General features: G+C 40.3%; 1 protein-coding gene across 5 annotated transcripts in view; it reads left to right on the forward strand.

The window, feature by feature from the left end:
• The window catches only part of SLC18B1 (solute carrier family 18 member B1), a 44,133-nt gene extending 20,134 nt beyond the window's left edge, over positions 1–23,999 (forward strand). For 3 of the 5 annotated variants that reach the window (XM_035728676.1, XM_035728673.1, XM_035728677.1), the window contains exons 2-14: positions 138–277; positions 4,441–4,536; positions 5,393–5,466; positions 6,762–6,909; positions 9,933–10,089; positions 14,255–14,391; positions 16,567–16,668; positions 18,487–18,578; positions 19,708–19,803; positions 21,456–21,530; positions 22,436–22,529; positions 22,626–22,675; positions 22,897–23,998. In XM_035728676.1, coding sequence (XP_035584569.1) covers positions 236–277; positions 4,441–4,536; positions 5,393–5,466; positions 6,762–6,909; positions 9,933–10,089; positions 14,255–14,391; positions 16,567–16,668; positions 18,487–18,578; positions 19,708–19,803; positions 21,456–21,530; positions 22,436–22,529; positions 22,626–22,675; positions 22,897–22,963 — 1,230 coding nt within the window. In that variant the 5' untranslated portion in view covers positions 138–235 and the 3' untranslated portion in view covers positions 22,964–23,998. Of the gene's footprint in view, positions 1–137; positions 278–4,440; positions 4,537–5,392; positions 5,467–6,761; positions 6,910–9,932; positions 10,090–14,254; positions 14,392–16,566; positions 16,669–18,486; positions 18,579–19,707; positions 19,804–21,455; positions 21,531–22,435; positions 22,530–22,625; positions 22,676–22,896 lie in introns of all 5 variants that reach the window. The other 2 variants (XM_035728674.1, XM_035728675.1) reach the window with 2 other exon arrangements.
• The last annotated feature ends 3 nt before the right edge of the window (positions 24,000–24,002 follow it).

A 24,002-nucleotide genomic window follows, 5' to 3' on the forward strand; every position in this document is an offset into this window, starting at 1 on the left:
GTGACATTTGGCCAAATGTGCTATATTCAGAATAGCTCTTAGCTCTGCAAATATTATCTTCAGCGTGCACAAAAGTGGCAAACTTCGATCAGTAATCCCAATTATATGCCTGTAATTGTAGCATGTTTGCATTTAAGGTGATGACCCTCCAGGAAATGCAAGAGAGACACCCAGACAGCTTTCAAGAGAACAGCTCTTTGTACTGATTTCAGCAGCTTCCATTAACTTGGGTTCTATGATGTGCTATTCTATCCTTGGACCCTTTTTCCCCAAGGAGGTGAGACATTTTTATATTTTGATGAATTTTAATTTTTTAAGAAGCACTTTGAATTATTTCATTTTATGGTGTGTAAAATGTAAAAATCTGCATTTAGTAAAGATGATGCATATGACTTTAGTAAACAGTAAGACTTCTGATGGAATATTTGATACCAGAGAAGAAAATCCAGTCAGAAAGAAAATCCTCTTGGGAGATAACTCACCTAAATATAATTGACCTTCTGAGGATGACTTTGCTTACCATGTAGTTTGATAAATGTTTGTTTGGTTTCTGCAACTGAAACAAAGGGGGTGCTCTGAGTAATCGAGATTTTAGCATTATTGCAAGAAGTGTGGGCTAAGACAGGAAGTTTGTGTCCTGGAGTTTTTAGCTTATTAAGATTTTGGAATTAGAAAGACATGGTCCCACTAAATCCCATTTTTTCGACTTGAATTTCTTATGGGATCTAGTGGTGATGGTTTGTGCCAAGGAGGAATTCTGATTAATATTTGCTAGTTCCTTCCAATCATTGCCTTTTATGTGGGTTTACAGGTCATGACACAGAGTCAAAGGGACTTTTTTTTTTTAAAGGTTTTATTTATTTATTCATTTGAGAGAGAGAGAGTACGAGCAGGGCAGAGGGAGAAGCAGGCTCCCCACTGAGCAGGAAGCCCAACACGGGGCTTGATCCCAGGACCCTGAGATCATGACCTGGGCCGAAGGCAGACGCTTAACCAACTGAGCCACCCTGGCGCCCCGACACAGACTCAAAGGGAATTAACTCCTAGAGAATCCACCTGAAATCTGGAGGTGGGTGGGATGTAGCCTGAAAGGACCGGTACTGGCTTTGCACTCTTTGCCAAAGCCTCAGCTCTTACTGCACTCTCAGGCCTCTCACTGCCTTGATAACATGGAGTCCTTCATTCTGTGTGTTACCAAGGAGGATGGAAATGGCTTCTCTGCTGAAGGAACAATGTGACTCTGTACCCATACAGTGCTTTTTAGTTCTCCTGTGCTTTCCCACACGTTTATCCCATTTGGTCTCTGCAGCTACTCCATAAGAGATAGGCAGAATAGTGAGAATCTCATCATTTTGCCAACGAAGACAAGACTCAGAAGTTCAGTGACCGGTCTAATTTAGTTCTCTTTACTGAATGGGAGTGGGAGCGTTAATGGCCTTCTGCTCTAGGGTATGCAGGCATTGGATGTGTTAGGGCAGAAAAGAGATCGGGAAAATGTCCCTTTCTTGTCAATCCATTGGGAGTGAAAAAAAAGTTAAGTTGCAGAGTATTTGGACACCCTTTACCAAAAGGCTGTTCAAATGTTAGGAGACTCTAGAGAAAGGAATGGTTAATTTTGTCCTGTGTGAGGGTAGTGAGGGAAGGAGAGAGGGAGGGAGACAAAGGGGTATTACTCAAAGGGACTTCATGGGATAGATCCAAGGTGAGTCTTGAGAAATGTAGTTCTCAAGGTGAACAACAGAGGCGAAGGTGTTGTAGGAAAGAAATAGGTTGAGATAGTCATGGGATTACCAAAGTAAATAGCATGTTCTTGGGGAAAGCAGACAACTTGATGTGGCTTGGGACTGGGCTGGAGGGAGGTCCGACAGGAGGCAGGGGGAGCTGGAAGACAAGGGTCCTTCCCAGCATGCCAAAGATGTTAGCGAGAAGTCATCCTGGATGTTTGAACAAGACAGAGTAGCCTGATCAATTTTGGGTTTCAGGAAATAAAATGATGGGTAGAGCCTCTGGAATTAAGAGAAGAACTAGAGTAACTGGAACAGCAGGTTAGCAGAGCATTTCCTGGCTTAGTTGGAACTCAGAGCAACTAATGTTGGCTTCCTCTTAGTGGAATACAAAGGAAAACCAGACTACAGATGTGTGGTTTTTTTATTTTTTTTAATTTATTTTTTTAAAGACTTTATTTATTTATTTGATGGAGAGAGAGAGCAGAGTGAGAGACAGATAGTACGAGGTGAGGGAGGGGCAGAGGGAGAGGGAGAAGCAGGCTCCCCGCTGAACAGGGAGCCTGATGTGGGGCTTGATCCCGGGACCCTGAGATCATGACCTGAGCTGAAGGCAGACACTTAACCGACTGAGCCACCCAGAAGCCCTGATTTTTTATTATTTTGTTAATAATTTTTCCAATCTTTTTAAAAAGGTTTGCCATAGAGTTGACGTACATTGTTATATTAGTTTCATGTCTACAACATAGCAATTAGACAGTTCTATACATTATGCAGTGCTCACCACAATGAATGTAGTTTCCATGTGTCACCATTCAAAGTTATTGAAGTATTGATATTCCTTATGCCATACTTTTAAGTTTTTTATTTAGTTTTTTTGTTTACAGGAGGGAAGGCTGAAGGAAAGAAGACAGAGGCAGGGAGAGAGCATTCTAACTTTAAAAGACCTAGATACAAAGAGTGGGCTCTTCCTTTTCATTTCTTATTATAATAAAGCCTAGTGGTTGCCAAATGCACTGGGAAAACTTACCTTTCCTCCTGCATGTATCCTTCCTATTAGCTAGAGCTAATTAGACAAAGGAGGAACAGGGCCCTTCTTAAATTCTTGTGCAGGATTCCTATTTCTACTCATCCTTTTTCTGGCACCCTCCTCCTTTGTCACAGGACAACATGTGAACTAGAAATTGCTTTTAATAGCTCTTCTTGCTTTTCTAATGGGAAGCAGCCTCCACATTCCAAAAGTGATATTTAGCTGCTGCCATGGAATGTGGTTCTGGGATATCTGGAGTCACCATCCCATCTCCACAGCAAATGTGGGAACCTGCTCAAGATGGAAACTCTCATGGCTGCCATGACTGTGTAATTTTTGCACGTCTGCCTCCTCATCTATAAAACGGGGCCAGCTAAAAATACATACCTTATTTAACTGTTGTTAGAAAGCATGTAAAACAGCACTTAATAGAGATCCTGGCTCATAGTGCGAGTCCAATAAATGTTAGTTGCAAAGCCATTATATAAATAATGTCAGACTCTAGGATTAAATACTTACCAGATCGACTAAGCAAAGGACATGCATGGATAATGGGACTCAACCAGTGAATGTTCTTTGCATATCTTTATTGACTCCTTTGATGATACCTTCCTGTTGAGGTACCTGTTTAAGTTTGCTAGCACTGCCATAACGAAGCACCACAAACTGGGTGGCTTAAACAACAGAAATTCATTGTCTAACAGTTCTGGATGCTGGAAGTCTGGGATCAAGGTGTTGGCAAGGTTGGTTCCTTCTGAGGACTGTGAGGGAGGGATCTGTTCAGGCCTCTCTCCTTGGCTTATTGATCGCCGAGTTCTCATCCCATCTGTCTACTTTTGGTTTTATTGCCTGAGCTTTTGGTGTCAAATCCAAGAAATCATTGCCAAGACCAACGTCAAGAAGCAACCCCCTTTGAGGAGTTTGACAGTTTCAGGTCTTATATTTAAGTCATTTTGAGTTGATTTCGTGAGTGGGTATGAGACGGGTCTGATTTCATTCTTTTGTTTGTGGATGTCTAGTTTCCCCAATGCCATTTGTTGAAGAGACTATCCTTTCTTCATTGTATCCTTGACACCCTTGTGGAAGATCAATTGACCATATGTTTGTGGGTTTATTTCTAGGCTCTCTAATCTGTTCCATATGTTTGTTTTTATGCCAGTACCATGCTGTTTTAATTACTTCAGCTTTGTTATTAATTAATTGAGTGTGCATGCATGTGCGAGAGTGGGGGCAGGGGGCGGGACAGAGGGAGAGGGAGAGAGAGAGAATCTTGAGCAGACTCTATGTCCAGCACAGAACCCCACTCCGGGGCTTGATCTCATGATCCTGAGATCATGACCTGAGCTAAAATCAAGTCAGATGCTTACCCAACTGAGCCACTCAGGCACCCCTGTAATTTATATTTGAAATCATGAAATGCGTTGCCTCCAGCTTTGTTTTTCTTTCTCAAGATTATAAAGCCAACAGTTCCTTATGGGTATGGTGGGAGAACAGTTTTCATGTCAGAGACTAGGTTTTACTATAGTTTCCCTTCCTTCCCCATCCTGCTTATTTTAAAATGATAATCTTTGAAATTGCTGTGCAGATAAAGGTTACAAGAAAACAATGCTCTGATCTAATAGCTCCATCTTTCCACATGGATGAGAATTTGTCTTTCAAACTTTGTCCTTTTCTGTTCCTTTAAAGGCTGAAAAGAAAGGAGTCAGCAATACAGTTACGGGTATGATCTTTGGATGTTACGCTTTGTTTGACTTGCTGGCATCTTTGGTATTTGGAAAATACGTAAGTATTAAAGTTCATATGAACCTTTTAATTTTTATATATTGTATAATGAGTTATTCTAATTTATAAGTCTAGAATTTCCATTGATACAGAAATAGCCACCATTATATTTTATGAATTATGCTGTTGATGTTTCCATTCTTAGGGTTGATTGATTTTTTTTAAGTTTTTTTTAATTAATTTTTTATTGTTATGTTAATCACCATATATTACATCATTAGTTTTTGGTGCAGTGTTCCATGATTCATTGTTTGTTCATAACACCCAGTGCTCCATGCAGAACGTGCCCTCCTCAATACCCATCACCAGGCTAACCCATCCCCCTTTTTTTAAGTTTTTATTTGAATTCCAGTTAGTTAACATCAGTGTAATATTAGTTTCAGGTGCACAATATAGTGATTCGACACTTCCATGAAACACCTGGTGCTCATCCCAACAAGTGCCCTCCTTCATCCCCATCACCTATTTGACCCATCCCCCCACCCACCTCCCTTCTGGTAACCATCAGTTTGTGCTCTATGGTTAAGAATCTGTTTCTTGGTTTGGGTCTCTGTCTCTTTCTTCCCCTTTGCTCATTTGTTTTGTTTCTTAAATTCCACAAATGAGTGAGATCATATGGTATTGGTCTTTCTCTGACTGACTTACTTCATATACCATAGTGGGTTGATTGATTTTTCACTTCTTCCATGTTTGCAAGCAATGTATGTTGTTATTCTACTAAAGAATTATTATAATCTTATATTAATTGTATATATATTTCCTAAACCTTATATTTTCTGATGCAGTGGATTTGTTTATGTGGATGTGGACTTGTAACAGTCATCAATTTGTCACTCTTCTCTGACATTTATTATAGCTTGTACAAATTGGAGCAAAATTTATGTTTGTAGCAGGAATGTTTGTCTCAGGAGGAGTCACAATTCTCTTTGGGTAAGTCATGTTCTGATATGTTTGGGAGCTTGAACAGATTTCATAATTTATCTTCAGTTTAAAATGTTAACGGATTCTCTAAATCAGTCAGTACCATTGATTGCCTGTTGAGGGCCCGGCATGTAGCTATTGGTGACGGGAACTGGGTGTTTAGAGGATAGGGCAAATGAAGGAAAGGGCCTTCTAAGGACTTACCGTTAAGTGGCTTCTGAATCTGTTCATCAGGGCTCCTATGAGTGTGAGTGACAGAAACTTAACTCACTTTTCTGAGTCACGGATATATTGTGGCTCAAGTGCAACATGCATTAAAGAATCAGCTGAAGCACCTCAGGAGACAGATGTTAAAATAACGTCATCAGAAATCTTTCTCAAGCTCCTGGTTTTGCTTTCCCCTTCTTGTGTTCTCGGACAGGCTGTCCCCTTGTGGTAGCGAGAGTTCCCCAGCAGCTCCCATAGGAAGAATTCTCCAGCAGCTTCCCACTTTTCCTGAGCTTCCAGTAGATTCACAGAATGGAGCCATTGGCCTGATCTTTGTTGGTGACCCATCCCTGCAACACGGGCAGTGTGGGGGAGGGGGGCGCTCTGATTGGCCAGGTTTGAGTTATGTGCTCCCTTCGGAATGGTTCCCCCCAGTGCTGTTTCCCCCCCTCCGGAAAAGGGAAAATCAGTGCCAGAGGCAAAATAGCTATAAAAGTTCTTAAGCTTAGAGTCCTTGCACCAACAACATAGTGGCAAATCATATGGAAGAGCCTACACAACTTCTTGGGGAGCATAGAGGAATGGAAGGAGTACAGTAAGATTATGATGAAGGAAGGTCAGGAAGCCTTCATATCCAACTAAGTGTGTTTTTTTGTTTGTTTTGTTTGTTTTTTGTTTTTTTACTTTTTCTTTTTTTGCAGGGGAGGAGGGATGGCCTTCTATTTTCTGTATTCTTTTTTTTTTTTTCCTTAAAGATTTGAGTTCTACCACTGAGGGGTACCTGAGACCAAGGAGTCTTTCTTTTGTATATGTTCTTGTCGGGGTGATTCTACATACTTCAGAAAGCTGATTTAGGATTATCTTGTAGAGGGCCAGTTTTGTCCGCACAAAAGCGCAATGAAACTGTCACTCTGACTCAGACTGTCACCCAACAAAGAGATAATTCCCTTCTACTGAAAGTGTAACAAAGCAACTGAAAAAAAAATCATATTCTAAAGAGATTTACTGTGAGAACTGTGGGTGAGATACTATTTTCAGTGAGTTGAGATACAATAAAAACCAGCCTGGCATTTGAGAATTGTCTTGTTCTTTTTTAGTGTATTGGACCAAGTTCCAGAAGGACCGATATTTATTGCTATGTGTTTTCTAGTGAGAGTGGCAGATGCAGTCAGCTTTGCGGCGGCAATAACTGCTTCTTTTTCCATTCTTGTAAAGGCTTTTCCAAATAATGTGGCTACGGTGTTGGTAAGTATTTTGTACACGTTTCCTATGTTCCTCTTCATGTAAGCTAAAATATTTGCCCTTTCCAAGTTAACACTTTCTTTGAGATCTGCTTTTTCTTATTTTCAGTGTTTTGGTTACCTTTTACCCCAATTACTACTTCCAGCAGCAGGCTGTCAGCAAATGTACCATTAGCCTTACTTAGGTCTCTTCCTAGGCTTAGGATTCCCTCAATGAGCAGCTTGGCAGGTAAGTGTGGTTCACACTGAATATTCTTTTTACCATTCAAAACCAAACCAAACAAAATGAGCTCCCCAGTTGTGTTTTGTTGTCTCTCTGTACCCAGACTGTGACTGAGCAGCAGTGGACAGTTCCCTAGTGGCCACTTGATTCATGCTCGAGTCCTTTCTCTACTTTTCCCACATTCATGGTAGGAATCTGAGAGAGCTTGAAGTCCTTGTGTGCTCTCTTACTTTCCCCCAAATCCAGAACTTGATTGACATACATTCCCATGTATTGCCTGGACATCTAATATTAGTGACATACCAGATTTCTGTCTCAGCTCTTGGCTACTGCCTCCGACCCCAAACAGGCTCTCTTGTGGCTCTCTCCTCTGGACCCATGCACTCCTGAAGGACCTGTGGTTTGCATATCAGACCAAATGCAGCCCTCAGAAGGAATAATTGTCCTTTAGACTTTAGGACCTCATCAGCTTAGTGCCAAGAATGCCCTTATTTACCCATATTAATACTATAGTTTTGGCCATTAGTATTTTTGCTGTGTAGGTAATTATTTCTTCCCACTTTTTATTAAATATCTGTATCTATAGTTAGCTAGCTGGCTGCTCAGGCTCATTTTAGGTTCTGGGGCCATGTGGCATGCAGTGATAACCACCATGACAGGTGTGTTGTTTACATTTCCCAGAAATACATTTCTCAGAAATGGTTCAGAAGAACACGAGGCCATTGACATGCTCTGTAAAACAAGGTTTTGTGGGTAAAATGTTTGGACTGTCCCTGTGCTGTCCTCCAACTTTCACATGACTGTATTAAGGCTCTGAGAAATCCTGTAGTAAAGATATTTTATTTAATTTTCCACAACTCAATTTGACTATGGAACCACTTTTTGACTCTTAAAGAGCTGCTATTCTGTGGAACACTCTGGAAGGTGCTGCCCAAGAAATTCCTGTGATGAAGCCAATAGTCCCTTCGATTTTCTGATCAATTGGGGAAATTCATGTTGCCATACCCCATTTCTGTATAAAAAATTGCAGCCAAAAGCTGACACATCTGACATGGTAGTTGATCTGGATGGCTTCCTTGTGACTAAATGCAAAATTCCTACATGAAATTGAAAGTTACCAATGGACTACTTTTGTGTAATCTGTGAGATCTGAGGATGCAAGTTTGCCGGCCACGGTCTCTGCTTAGCACCCCTAAAGACTAGATTGGTTTAAAATGGCACAATTTCTATAAGAGTTTTTTAATAGTAAAGTATCTTCCATAGCACTGTTTTGTTGATTTTAACTTTAACCAAAAAGAATTTTATACGGTACAAAATTCAAAAGTTGCCAAAGGAAATATAGAATGTAGTGAATGTATTCTATATATTACTTTTCCTCACCTTCGTGGGCACACCTGTTGTCCAGGCACACAGTCCAACATCATTCTCCCAGGAGGCTACAGAGATTATAGTTTCCTTCTAGAGTGATTCCATGGATGTATGAACAGGTGTGAACACGTATGAGTGTGAGCACGTGCATGCTCACACACAGGACATGATTCCTTCCCCCTTTGTTCCCTTTACACTGGTGGTGGCATGCTCTACACTCGTCAGAGCCTTGCTCTTAGACTAACAGTGAAATCATCTTGGAGTTCTTTCTTGCCTATATCTGAAGAGTTTCTTACTCTTTTTTTCCCTTTAGTGGCACTATATAGTACTCCATTATATGGAGGTAACATACAGCCATAGTTTACTCAAAGGGTTGATGAATATTTAGATTGTCGACATCTTTTGCTGATGTAAGCAGTGCTACAACACATAAGCTTGTGCATATACCATATCACATCCTTACGGCTGTGACCGTAAATTAAATTTCCGGAATGGCATTCTGGGTCAGAGAGTATGTGCGTTTGTAATATTGATGGATTTGCCAAATCACCCTCCTGTGTTCATTCACCAGCACTGTATGTGTGAGTTGCTTTCCTCACTTTTTTTGGCAGCAGAGCATTTGATGGGTGATTGGTAAAAACTGGTATCTTGTGGTTTAACTGTTTGCTTCTTTTGAAAGTGAGGATGAGTTTTATTTTACATGCCTAAGAGCTATTTGTATTTTGTTTTATGTGTCAATAGTCTACTTATAGCATTTGCTCATTTTCCTATTGGGTTGTTTATTATTTCCCCCCATTGATTAGTATTAGCTCTCTTGATATATTTGGGGAAATTAGTCCTTTGTCAGTATTTTTTCCCTGTTCTTCATTTTTCTTTTGATGTACTTAAACCATTCATTGTTTTTCATATTTTCACATAATCAGATTTATGAATTTTTTTCTTCTGTGTCTTGTGAGTTTTATGTTGCAATTAGAAAAACTTCCCCACCATAAGTATTAAAAAAAAAAAAAAAAAAAAAAAAAAAAAGCCTGCCAGGCGCCTGGGTGGCTCAGTCGTTGGGCATCTGCCTTCGGCTCAGGTCATGATCCCAGCGTCCTGGGATCGAGCCCCACATCAGGCTCCCTGCTCAGTGGGAAGCCTGCTTCTCCCTCTCACATTCCCCCTGCTTGTGTTCCCTCTCTCGCTTCCTCTCTGTCAAATAAATAAATAAAATCTTAAAAAAAAAAAGCCTGCCATATTTTATTTTTCTAGTATTTCTATGATTTCAATATGTATGTTTAAGTTTTTGGCTCATCTTGGGTTTGTATGGGTTTGTGTGTATAAATTGTGAAGTGGATAGAATTTTTTCAGATAGTGTCCATTAAATCTTTATTTGTTAATTCTTCAAACAAACTATATTGACTCAATTTTCTTTCCCCCCCCCCCCCCATTTTTAGGGAAGTCTTGAGATTTTTTCTGGACTGGGACTAGTGTTAGGGCCTCCTTTAGGTGGCTTCTTGTATCAATCCTTTGGCTATGAGGTGCCTTTTATTTTTCTGGGATGCATAGTTCTGCTGATGGTACCACTCAACGTGTACATTTTACCTAATTATGGTAAGACCGCATTTATTACTCATTTTAAGAATCTGAAATTTAAGAATTTTTATGCCTTTATAGGAGACCAATTTAACAAATACTCACTTTTTTATATAATCGATAATAGATTTATGGAACACCCTAAAAGAACTGATTCTCTTTTCAGAAATGTTGCTGTAGGCAGTTTATATGAATTTCTATATGTTACAAATTCTTTCTAACCTTTAGAACTAACAAATATTTAATTTCTCATCATAAAACATCACCCTGTGAAGTGCCCACCAGAGGTCTTCTTGGACTTAATTCAATATTCGGAATGACAAGTTATCAAAGGCCACAAATGGCACTGTCTTCTTGGAAGGCCTGCAGGCAAGAGGGCGGGGTCAGACCTTCTCCCCAGTGGTCCTCCCAGCTGCCGGTGGGAGAACACAGAGCCGTGTCGGGCCGTAATGGTGGTCACCCTGGCTTCAAACCTTCATGCCGTATAAGAGTCAACCTATCCTGTAACAGCTCCATGGACATAAGCTGCTGGGGTCACCATGAGGGACACGCCCGAGTCAGCACACTCAGGGAGGCACCAAGCATGGTGTTTCATTTCTAGTTCCTTCTCTAAGGATGACATGTACCACAAAAAGGTTATTTTTATTACCAGCAAGACTGCCTAGTAACATCGTTGGCGTTTGACCCTTATCAGGTGATGAAGGGAACAGAGCTGGAGAGCTAACTTGAAGGCTGGAGAGGAGAGAGCTAGAGAAAGTTTCTAGAGAAGCACTACCCCCCTGAAAAGCAAGGCGGTGCTTGTCAGTCTTTCTGCTTATAAGACAGTGGTTTCTGTGGTCGGGCATCCTGGTTGCTTGGTTCCCAGATGAACACTGGGCTGATAATCAAGAAACTGACACCAGGTCCGGGTCTCATGCAGTGGGGAAAAGAGTTCTGTCAACCCTTTACCACACTGTATAGGGAAAAAAGACTTTGCTTATTAATTCCTGGGAGGACAGGGCATTTAGAACTTCTGTGACGAGGCCCTAGACCCCTCATCTTTACTTCTAGAGTCTTGGCCTGCTCTCCTTCTCTCCTACCTCCCCCCAGCACGTGGTATCTTTTGCAGCCCCTCCTGACTGCCACCAGCCTAGTTACTTGGCACTTATTTCTCCGCATTTCTGTTATTCCTCGATTAAAATCTCCCAGCATTTTCACTGAACTTAACAAAGTCCCAGTTAGCTATATTTTCATGAACAAAATGGTTTGGCAAAGTTGCTGTTCATCTATGGAAGGATCTTCTATTTAGATTGGAAAAAATTGGTATTAAAAAAACCTCTGAGATTGATAATGTTAAGACTGTAAATACAGATTTAGGTGTTCCTCTGAAGGAGTACTTTCTAAAATTAATGTTTTTGGAGAGCTTATGGATAGAAGCTAGAAAATGAAATTTTCTTTTATTTTGATGATATTGGCAGAATTTTGTGTCCCACCAGTTCTACCCCACTCCTTTACCTCCTTCTAGACTCATAAGACAGCGTGGTTCTAGCTCTGGGGTTTTAAGAGTCAACTTTAGTCTCTCCCTCTCTCTTACCCTTTGTATCTGCTCACCAAGTCCCCTCTTCTGTACTCCTCTAATGAAGTATTTCTAAAACAGTCACGGATGTGATGTGCCAGTCCTCTTATTAAAGATCCCTAAATCTGTGAAGCGTGAGCTTTGTCTTGAACGCCATGAGGAGCCGTTGTGAGATTTCAGTAGAGGAATCACATGATCTGAAATCTCTCCCCTTCCCATCTGCTCTGACCCCTCCTCATCCTTCAAAACTTACTTTGTATTACCTCTTCTGGGAAGTCTTTCCGAACCTTCTCAATCACCCAACTAAATGCCGAGTAAGTAGTGCTGCAGTGGTCAGCATTTTTCCCGCCCCCTCATACATAAGGGGTACCCCACTTCCCTCCCTGCTTCCCCACCTCTAACAGTAGCTTCCTGTGGCAGCATTATCAACCAAGGGTCCCATCCCTCTAAAAGAATAGGGCAAAATTGTGGGGAGCAGGGAGAGTACCTGAGTAGCTTAGAAAAGCTCCCCAGGTGATTCTGCCATGTGTCTCTTGAAGCAGATATCTCATCCTAAGGGGCTTTCATCACTTGAGTTTCTTCCACAGTTTAATTAAACTCATGTGTTTGCTTCTTTGGGCGTTCTTATGTATTCTCATTGTGATTTCTCATTTTTCCCACTTTGGATTTAGAGAAGGCGACCATTTCTGCCATAATAGTTTATCTTATACCATAAATCCTTAATGCCTTTTATATGCAAATAAATATAACGGATTAAAATTGATCTTCTATAATTTATATCTCAAAGGTGACTAATGAACATCTTTAATAAACCATTCAAAGTCCACACCAAATGAAGTCTCTCCCTGCTGGCCCTATTGCACCAAGCCATCTGGTGGTGTTTGTCTTCTTTCTAAGTCTAACTGCACACCTTCTGTAGTTGAGCATCCTGGACTGTGCTCACATTTGGTTCACCATTGACTATTTGGCTGATAAATAAGAAACTAACATCATGGTTTAACTTTATCCCTTGAATCCTGACCAAGTCTAAATGTAACACTCAAAATTCTTGAACCATTCTTGTACATTTTTTGTATTTTGCTCCATACTGGCTCCTTATTCACCAAGAATTAAGTAATGGACCATGACAAGTGTTTTTGGAGAAATGAGGATCTACAAGTGCTGATCCTCGCCCTCGAAGAACTTCCATGTCCACACCCGGCCAATATCCTCTCTGGCCCAGCACTGTAGCAGCTCCTGACTGGTCCCCTTGTCTTCATTCTCCCCAAGGCCACAGAGAGGTCTTTTTAAACCACAGATCTGATTCCTACCCCTTGTTTGGATTCCCTAGGGATTTCTCAGGCTTCTAAGCAGGTTTTACAGAGTCTTGCATAAACATGCTTCTGCAGTATGATCTCTCTCCACGCTGCTGGTGACCCCTATGCCAATCTCCATCCTCCAGCTTTGCTTCTCTCCTTTCATTTCCTCAAACACACAATAGTTTTCCTGACTTCTGAGTCTTGGAAGGTACCATTCCTGGAATAATGTGCCTGGCTTATTCTTTCCTCTTTCTTTGCTTGCTCATCTTAAGCTCATGCTTTGGGCATCAACTTAGATATCACTACTTTAGGGAAGCCTTCTTTATATGGCTTTCCCTGATTTTGTTTGTTTGTTTGGTTAAGGCAGCCCTCTCATAGGCTCTGGAGGTTCCCTCCTAGTTCCATCCTAGCTCTCTCTATTCCTTCCTGTAACTTCTTTGTGAGGACAGGGCCTGGGTCTGTCTTCTTTGCCTTTGTCTGCCTACCGTTTTGCATGGTACCTGACTCAGCAAAGATTTTGCTCAGTAAATTAATGGGCAGATAGGAAAATCACCAAACAATAGTAAGCAATGTAAAACGAAATGTAGTTTAGGTGCTGAAAGGTATGGCAGAGACCAGAAGTGAGGCAGGAAACAGAGGAAGGTAAAATTTGTCGGCCACAGCCAGACCTTACAGAGCGGATAGAATTTGAAAAAATAGCAGGAGGAAAAGAAAGAGTCATAGCATGTGACTCGAGGCTTGGAAACAACCATTCCTATTGCTGGGAACAGTGAAGAAGCTGGGTTCCAGCAAGGGGAATGCTAGAAGTGAGGTCCGTGCAGTTGACCTTGAATGCCAGTGTAATTTACACACGATTCAGTAGCACCCCTCTCCATCTGGTGTTTTCTTTGCCATCAGAAAAAAAAAAAAAATAGTTTTGTGCTCTTTGATGAACTTAGATTCCTTCTCAGCATACGCACATTGTTCCTTAATAAAGCTTCTGGCGTTTCCCATGCACCAAAGCTAAATTTACATATTCTCTATCCCATCTGGGAAAGGCCTCACTTGCTTCTCGTTTATAACCGATAACCTAAGACCTCTCTTCTCACACTCTACTTCCAGTTGATTATGAATTTGAGAAATTGTTTTTAAGAAAACTCAATGGGGCTTCTAGGTTTGAATAATTTATATGCAAATATAGGTAATAGGCAATTTTAGGCAAACTCAGAGGTGCAGTTATTTTGATTACCAAATAAAGATGGCCTTACCAATTTTACTTTACAAAGTAGTTCAAAATTTTAATTACTCTGTTTTGTTTTGTTTTTTTTATTTTTTAAATTTTTACCCAAAGACTCTGATCCAGGTGAACACTCGTTCTGGAAGCTCATCACTTTGCCCAAGGTCGCTCTCATAGCCTTCGTCATCAACTCACTCAGCTCATGTTTTGGCTTCCTTGATCCTACTCTGTCTCTCTTTGTTCTGGAGAAGGTAGGTAACCTGCTTGTCAAAGAGCTCTGCACTTTGGTAGGTATGATTGCTTGCTCTTGGGTCCTGCTTTGTGGAAAGAGCTCTGGATGACTGTGAGAAGGAGACAGGGTGAGAGCTGCACCCCAGAAGCCTGTACCTTCCCTCTGCGACATCCGTTTGACTAGGGGTCTGATTTTCACTAAGTGGCCCGAATACTTGTCTCCTTTTCAAGGTCTTGCTTGAGTCATGACAGGTCTGGCTGCTCGACAAGGACACTTTCCTCTACTTGTTTGAATTCCAGTGAGACATTTGGGGTACTCAGTAGCTCATTTTAATGTTCTTCTCTAACAGATCCCCCCTGGGCCCACTTACTTTTTAGGCCCTTGCACACAACGAAACAGCTATGGAATATATTAATCTGGGATGGTAGAAAGGAATCAAGAGTCTCTCGCTCTCTTTTTTTTTTTTTTTGAGTGCTGGAAAATAAAAAATAAATGTTGAATTTAAAAGTTGGATGTTGTAGAAATTTGCTCTTAGAGATTTCTGAAAAAAAGATTAATAATGTGACAAAGTGCATTACTAAGTCTGATAGTTAATTATACTGAAGAATTAGTATGTGTTTATAAAGGCAGAACTCTAACTGCAGCCCACGCTGTATGGGAGGTGTGGGAATTCAAAAAGCACAGTTACCAGAAACACAGCTCCTCGAAAAATCACTAGAGACAGTTTTGGGTATGTGAGATACCCAAAAAGATAAACGTGGAGACTGTGATTTTAGTGCCTGGCCCAACATTTAGAAAATAATATAATATCTTGTGTGAGCATCCATGAGGTAACAAGAAACATATTTTGTGTTTATGATGACACATGCCCTCCCCATCAGCAACAATGTATCTCTTCAGGAGTCATTTTTCTATCCTCTGAAGAATTTCTGCCTAAACAAGGAAAAAATATCATAACCAATCTTTGGTAAATCCAAGTTGCTCATGACTATTTTATCAGAAATCTTTACAAATATTATTTTCTAAGTACATTTTCTAAATACACTTAGAAATGTATCTCTGTATTTTCCTGTTTTTCTATCAAAAACCTGTTGCCATTCTTCTGACTTCTCACCAGTTGTTTGAATTGGCAGCTTACTGTCCCGTCATTTGTCACCTAGCCTTTTAGGGGAGGAGGGTTCCACCCTGTCTCCCCCAGTTATGAAATCAGAAGAAGACACCTCTGACTTTTTTTCTACCTACTAGTATCTTTAAAGGACTAATTTGTCATAAAAATTGTTAAAACACATATGGACTCATATATAAATCTCATGGGCTTACTTAAGAGAATTAGTTAAGGAAGTTAAGGGAAATGGGAACCACTTAGTTAACCAAAGAAAGGTGGTAATAGTTACAACATCAAAGTTGTGTGGTAGCTTACTGTTTTAAAAGCCTTTTGTAATGTATCCTCCCATCTAATTCTTCGATTAGATATTAACATCCCTTTGAAATGGATAGGATAGATATTATCCTCAGTGTTTTTTACACCAGTGCATTTCAGTCTATGAGCAGTCAGCATCACCTGGTTGCCTATTAGAAATGCATATTCTTGGGGTGCTTGGGTGACTCAGTAAGTTAGGTGTCCCACTCTTGATCTCAGCTAAGGTCTTGATCTCAGGGTCGTGAGTTCAAGCCCCATGTTGGGTTCGGCTCCATGCTGGGCGTGGAGCCTACTTAAAAAAAAAAAAAAAGAAATGCAAATTCTCTGGTCCCGTCCCATACCTTTTGAATCAGAAGTCTTAGGGCTGAAGTCTAAGAACCCCCTTTTTTTTTTCATCCCTTGAACCAAGGCACGTTAGCACCTTGTTTCCAACTAAGAACCTCTTTGAAGCTCTCCAAGTAATTCTAATGCACACTAAAGTTTATGAAACGCTGGTTTACATGGTACAAAACGCTATGAGTCATAGAAGCAAAATTATATGTTCAAAATCAAATGCTACAAAGCAAGACATCTAGGACTTTTGACCTCTGGTTAGGTTTTTCTTCCCCTCATAGAGAAAAAGGAATCCGTTTACAAAAGTAAGATCACAATTAGGAAGGATGCTGCGTGGAAGCAGTTCAAGGTAACAAGAACTGAAGAAGTGGCTAGAAAAGATTTATGTTTATTTTTTAAATGACTTAAAGACATAACTCTAATATAAAATTTCTTTTACAGTTTAATTTACCAGCTGGATATGTGGGACTGGTATTCCTGGGTTTGGCACTATCCTATGCCATTTCTTCACCATTGTTTGGACTACTGAGTGATAAAATACCAGTACGTACACTGAATCTACATTTAAGAATCACTTTTGTATATTTAGACCAGTGGCTTTCCGACTGTACTTCTGGAACTCTAGAGGTCCACTGATTAGAATTGATATTCAATCTTTTAAAAAAAATTTCAGCTTATTAATATATAATTGAGAAATAAAATTGTAAGATATTTAAAGTGTACACCATGGTGATTTGGGATCTGAATACAAGAGTGCCTTCCATCTAGTTAATTACACATCCATCACCTCTATATCATCTTTTAATTTTTTTTTTTTGAGGGGCCGAGAACATTTAAATTCTATATTCAATTTTTGGAGTCGATGGAGAGGTTCCAGTGTCTTCCAACCTGCCATCACTCTGAGAAGATTCACTATTAATTGCTTCTTCTGGGGAAAAAGGAGTCTGTACTGAAGCTGTTGACAAACTATAGGATTTGACTTTCTAAAGGAAAAAAGTCCCCTGATGCAAAAGAACATTGGATTGGCCTTAAAAATTAGGGCGGAGTCCCAGAAGTAGTTAGGACTTGGGCACATTGAGTGGAGATAATTTAGATTTTCTGTGGGCACAGAAGGATTGGCTACATAAATATACAGTGGCTCTCCTGTGGCCGTCCTGATACAATATCCCTTCTATTCTCCTTTGCCTAGGGCTAAACCATTCAGTCCAGATGATTGGTTTACAGTCCTGATCACCAATTCTCCAGCTTCTGTGGCTTTAGTGTTTATTTATTTATTTATTTTGCATTTCTCCTCTTCATTAAACTTACTTAAATATTTATCAAGACCTAAATTACATGGAGATTACTTCGTAATCTGGGTGACAAAAAGCAAGTGTCTTAAACAGCATTTGGAGCTGGGTTTTAAGACCATCTTCTTTCTTTTTTTTTTTGATCCCCACCTTTTTTTAAAATTTTATTTTATTGTGTTAATCACCATACATCACATCATTAGTTTTTGATGTAGCGTTCCATGATCCATTGCTTGCGTATAACACCCAGTGCTCCACGCAGTACGTGCCCTCCTTAATACCCATCACCAGGCTAACCCGTCCCCCCACCCCCTCCCCTCTAGAACCCTCAGTTTGTTTCTCGGAGTCCATCGTCTCTCGTGGTTCGTCCCCCCCTCCAATTTCCCCACCTTCATTTTTCCCTTCCTACTATCTTTTTTTTTTTTTTAATATATAATGTATTATTCGTTTCAGAGGTACAGGTCTGTGATTCAACAGTCTTACACAATTCACAGCGCTCACCATAGCACATACCCTCCCCCGTGTCTGTCACCCAGCCACCCCATCCCTCCCACCCCCCACCACTCCAGCAACCCTCCGTTTGTATCCTGAGATTAAGAATTCCTCATATCAGTGAGGTCATATGATACATGTTAAGACTGTCTTCTATAACGGAGCAGATATTTTGCCCCAAGAATTTTCAGCCTGCACTCAAGTATTTTAAAAGGAATAATTTTATAATAAAATAACTTGTTAAATAATGTGACTGTGGATTGCATCAGGTAGTTCCTTGTGGTGACTGCTTTTTAAACTGTTATTTTTGGAATTGTTCATCGTGTGCAAAATCTATAATACACTCCGTTCCCAAGGAATCCCTGTCCTTAGAAACTCCCTAGCTCGGGGTATATTGTCCTTGCTTTTCTGTTTACCATCTACCTATTTTCTCTTAAATGTAAAGTTTTGTTTTCCTCAATGTATTTGAATTTTTTTCATGTCCTGGCTTGTGTTCTTCAATGATTTTTTTTGCATATGCTTTGTTTATGGAGGAGCTTTACTTCTCAGGGTTTTTTTGGACTCTCCTTCTCTTTACCAGCATCTAAGGAAATGGTTTCTGGTTTGGGGAAACATAATCACAGCAGGATGCTACATGCTCTTAGGACCTATCCCAGTCTTGCACATTAAAAGGTAATGTTTTTCCTTTTTCTGTATTTTTGGCAGAATAGCATTAAGAATTATTAAAGAAATTTTTGGTGGGACGAGGGCGCATGGCTTCCTATTTTGAACCGTATTACTTCAATAATTACCTTGATTTAGGACTGTAGCGAATTGTTAGACTGGCAGTATTTTACCTTATTCGGAGCTAGCGGTGGTCCAAGCCAATAGAAATAGAAATGCCTAAAATCGATCTCAAATGAGGAAAAAATGCTTCTGTTCCCTTTGCGTTTCAACTGCACACTTGTTTGTACTTTATTTTAAAAATAGCATTTGTTGCTACCTACTTTTAGCTGATAGTTCTTACAATATGTTTTTGTTTTTTCTGTTCTTTCTTGATCCTTGAGACTGGGATCAAATCTTTCTTTTGTTTCTGTCTCATTCTTAGCATGTAGTAGCTGCTCATTGGAGCTTGTTAAATGTAATTTGTTTGCTGAAATAAAGGGAGCTTGAGATTTTCAGGTAATCCTGGGATAAAGTGTGACATGGAAGAGCAAGGATCTCAGTGTCCTTCAGATTTGGGTTTGCATCCTGCCCTTGCCACTTACTAGATATGGGAACTCGGGCAAATCATTTAGCTTCCAAGAGCCTCAGTTTTCTTATCTGATCGAAATGCTCACTTGGCAGGATATTGCTGCAAGGGTTTAACGGGGAAATGGATATTAAGTAAATGGCACAGTGCAGGAAGTGGAACAAAATTGGTTTCCTGTCACTTCCTTTACCACTTTACTTCTACACCATTTTTTTCCAGTCAATTGAATTTCAAAGCTAAGTGACTGAGGGAGCAACATTAACATTTAGCCAATTTTGAAAAGATTTTGTACGGTGATAACCTCTTATCATGTTGACTCCAGGCAACATGTGTGACCAAAGAAATTGAGATATCATGGTGAATTGATTTCCCCCACCGCCCCCCACCAAAATGTAAGGGTGCTGTCACTGAATGAAGTGGGATCAGATGGGAATGAGGCAGACTAGTCATGTAATCTGTGAAACGAGCTGCTCTCTGGGATTCAGCCTGCCCTCCTTAATGTGAGGTTTTGTGTCTGTCAACATGCTAATGTTGTTTTGATTTGTTTCTTTCTCCAAAACTCTTTTGCAGTCAGCTCTGGCTGCTGGTGCTAATATTAGTCCTGAACGGCATCTCTGCAGGAATGAGTATAATTCCGACTATCCCGGAAATCCTCAGTTGTGCGTAGTAAGTTACTTCAGTGCTTGAGAAGCCGTGTTGTGAATAGCAGGGAGCATCACACGCTTTCTTGAATTTGTCAGTTTTGTAGGATGTTGGAGTTTTTTTCACAAGACCAAATCTTTATGATTTTATGTCACACAATATTGCGATATAGGTAGTATATGCAATGATACTATAGTATAGATGACAATATATGGTAATATTAATACAGTGATAGGTAGAATGAGTTGTGGATCGAGGCTTGGCTTGGTTTATGTCTAGGAACACATATACTTTTGAAAAACCAAAGCACAATGGAAAGGTCTCAGCATTGGTTCCTTCTCATGGAGAAGGTCCACAACAAGGGCATACAATCACCAGGTAAAATGATTCTAGTACCATCTCCAGTGTGTTGAGGGGTTTAGGAGGTGGGGGTGGTTCCCACACCACCAAGCAGCTCTCCAGAACCAGCTAGGTGTCCTACAACACAACTCAATTCTGACACCATCTACCTGGAGAGAACGTCACATCCTGGGGCTGAAGGGCTCCATCCCACAGACTGCCCTGTGCTGCAGGTGCTCATTGCAAGTCCAGGCTGTTACACGTACTCCTGACTGACTGGCCTGTAAATCAGAGGTTCCCAGAGGTCCTTAAGTTCAATTAATTTGCCAGAGTGATTCACAGAGCTCAGGAAACCAGTGTACTCATTAGATTTACTGGTTTATTACAAAAGAGATTGAAGGATATGAATCAACATGCAGATGAAAAGGTGCACAGGGTGAAGTCCTGATAAAAGGAGCTTCTGTCCTTGGGGGGCTTGGGGCCCCGCACACTGGCACACGGAAGGGTTCTGGTTCTCCGACCTGGAAGCTCTCTCATCCCGTCCTTTTGGTTTTACTAGGGACACTTCATTACATCCCCGTGGTTGATTAGGTCAGTCACCATTGGCCATGGATTCAACCTGCAGCCCCTGTCCCCTCCTCAGAGGTGGCGGGTCCCAGGAATGGGACCGAAGGTTCTAACCCTCGAATCACACGCTTGGCTCTCTCGGCATCCAGCCCCTAAGACTCACCTCATTCACAGGACCAAAGGCACTTGAAATTGCTTTCCTCAGGAAATTCCAAGGGCATTGGGGGCTCTATGCCAGAAACAGGAGGAAGACCAAGTATATATTTCTTATTATAAATCCCAGTATCACAGCAGGCATTTGTCACTTGGCCACCAGTCTCTTGTTTAGGAGGCATGATGACGAAGAACACCAAGGGATCCGGAGCAGGGAGGACAGCACGAGCTCTGCGGGCTCAAGTCAACAATTCTCCGAGCAATAGGGAGCTGCCTCTGGGTTTTCTAAACATTTCCCGTTATTCTCTTTGCATGTTCATCTCATTTTAAGAATTTTTTCGTTAATTATGTGTTTTTTGTGAGACTCCATGCAAATGGGTCATGACTCAATATCATGCCTTATGTATGCAATAAAATTATTTTTAGAAAACCACAGAGTCAACATAACTATGAAAATTTCTCCAAATTAGATTAGCTTTGCATCTTAGAAATGGAGTGTTCTGGCTGTCGGTTATATTCAGATCGTTTCCGGTCTATTTTAACTTATCTGTCACACGCTATTTGGCTTTCATGTAGGTTTCCCTTTTCATAACAGATCTACTGTTGTGTCTCTGCAGCGAAAATGGCTTTGCGGAGGGATTAAGCACCTTGGGACTCGTGTCAGGTCTCTTCAGTGCAATGTGGTCAGTTGGGTGAGTAGCGATTTCATTCACACCTGCCAGTTAGAAAATACTATCTTCATGTCCATGAAGAAATTGATACCAAGAAGTCCGATGAATTGCTGAAAGGCACCTAATCCATTTAGAGCAGAGCTGGAGTCCTAACCCACACCCTCTGCCTCTAAGATCAGTGGTTATACCAGCAGCTTTAAAACCTCATCAAAATGGTCCCCTATGTTTTGTCTTTTTTAAGTGATCTTTCTAAATTCCTTTAACAGGAGCATAGCTCAAGTTTTAAAAATGTATTCATTTCTTCATTCATTTGTTCATTTTTTACTCTTTGCTATACCTGAGGGGTAACCATGTGCTGGCATTGTAGTATATCCCAATAAATATGTACCAAATTAAATTATTTTAAATACGAATACTGAGGGATACCTGGGTGGCTCAGTCGGCTAAGCGTCTGCCTTCAGCTCAGGTCATGATCCCAGGGTCCTAGGATCGAGCCCTGCATCGGTTCCTTGCTCAGTGGGGAGCCTGCTTCTCCCTCTGCCTGCTGCTCCCCCTGCTTGTGCTCTCTCTCTCTCTCACAAATAAATAAAATCTTAAAGAAAAATAAATGCAAATACGGAGAAGAATAGAGAGAATAATATAAAGATTCTTTTGGGGGCGTGTCACCTTTTTAAAATTTTTCTGTAAGGCACCAACTTTTCAGAAACAGTTATCATTTAAAACTGTTTAAAAAATTTAAACATCATCCATTATCAAGTACAATTGTTTTCTCACAGCCAGTGCTCTGTCCAGGAACTGGCTTTTGTCTTTAGTGCTTACAGTTCCAATTTAATATAGATTTATGATTGAGGAATCGTGCAGCCTTTAGGAAGTAATTCTTTTTTTGTTGTTGTTAACATTATTTAAGACTCTTCTTTTCATTTTAGTGCTTTTATAGGACCAACACTGGGTGGGTTTCTGTATGAGAAAATTGGTTTTGAATGGGCAGCTGCTGTCCAAGGCCTTTGGGCTCTAACAAGTGTGAGTAATCAGTCTTTTGTTTTCATCTTCCTTACATTTGTGGAAAAATGTGACCTGGAGAATTGGCATTAACCAATCCCTTTAATTGTTTTCAAGGGATTAACGATGGGCTTGTTTTATCTGTGGGAGCACTCACGGAGAAGAAGGTATGGTCAACTCTTGAGCTTTTTTTCCCTTTAAAAATCAACCTGTGGGAATGGAAAAGAAATAACCATTCTATATCTATTTTTCCAGTCAGCAGATTTCTGGGCACTCAAAGCCTCATTCCTTGGTAGATGCATTTAGGGGGAAAGGTAGAGATGTAGGTACTGGGGTTTTTTTTAAGATGGGAACTATTGAGGTTCTCTTCTTTTTTTTCTTTATGCAGATCTAAACTCCAAAATATCGTGGGCACAGAGGAGGAACGGACTGCCCTCTTACCTGATGAAATCTAGGCTTAAGAATCCTGGATCAATACGCATTGGGAGAAGGATGCTCCTGGCCTTGAACATCAAAGTTAAAAGGGTTTTCTTAATATTACATACAAAACTCCACGGACTCTATACCAGTCTCAATGCATTTTTGGATTATCCTGTGTTGGGCTGTCCTGAAAAGCTGGCCGGCTAAACCAGCCGTATTTGCAACATTAAGTATGAGAAGAGCAGTTGAAAATCAGCAAAAGTTTGTGTTTTGAGGTGATCAAATTTGCCATTGAAGAGGTTATTGACTCTCAATCTCCTGTTTTCTCTGTTTACTTGTTAAGTGCACTAATTCTGTGAATGTACCTTTTCTTTATTAACAGGGAAATAAATGAATTAATTTGATATGCTTAAAAGTAATATAAAGATTACTCAAAATGTATAGGATAATTACTGTGAAATCAGTTTTTAGAAGACATGCTTTCTTTGTGTCCTAAGATTTTTGTTCTTGTTCAAAAGGCAAAATTCCTGCCTCCCATGCAAAAACTCTATAAAATTCCCAGGCCCTCAGCTTCTCTAGAAGTTTTGTTTTTGTGAAAGGTATAAGAATAATATTACTTCAGACTTCCCTTTTTGTAACATACTTTGAATTAGGATCTGGATTTATAAACAATGCTTAGTTAACATTATCCATTTCCCTTAATGTCCCTATTTCAGTTCTACCACCTGTTTTTTTTTTTTTTAACATATTTCCGGTAGATGTATCCCATTCCCAGAGCAAGTGAGCTCACAGGAATGTTTATTGGATTCTAGGGAATGGATTCATCTGATTTCACGTGAAATCCATGCTGTTGCTTGATATGAGTGAATCCCTCTTGTGTCATTCTCATACCTCCTGATGTGTTTTCATGCTGTAGTAGCCACATTTACATTTTTTTTAAATAAAAGTAATGGTTTTGTCTATGTATTAATTCGAAAATATTTATTGAATGACTTCTCTGAACTGACATGCTGCGAGATGCTAGGAATTTAGGTGTGATCAAAATAAACACAATCTCTGCTTTTATGGAACTTA

This window comes from Zalophus californianus, chromosome 7 (assembly GCF_009762305.2).
Source record: "Zalophus californianus isolate mZalCal1 chromosome 7, mZalCal1.pri.v2, whole genome shotgun sequence".
Classification (NCBI taxonomy): domain Eukaryota; kingdom Metazoa; phylum Chordata; class Mammalia; order Carnivora; family Otariidae; genus Zalophus; species Zalophus californianus.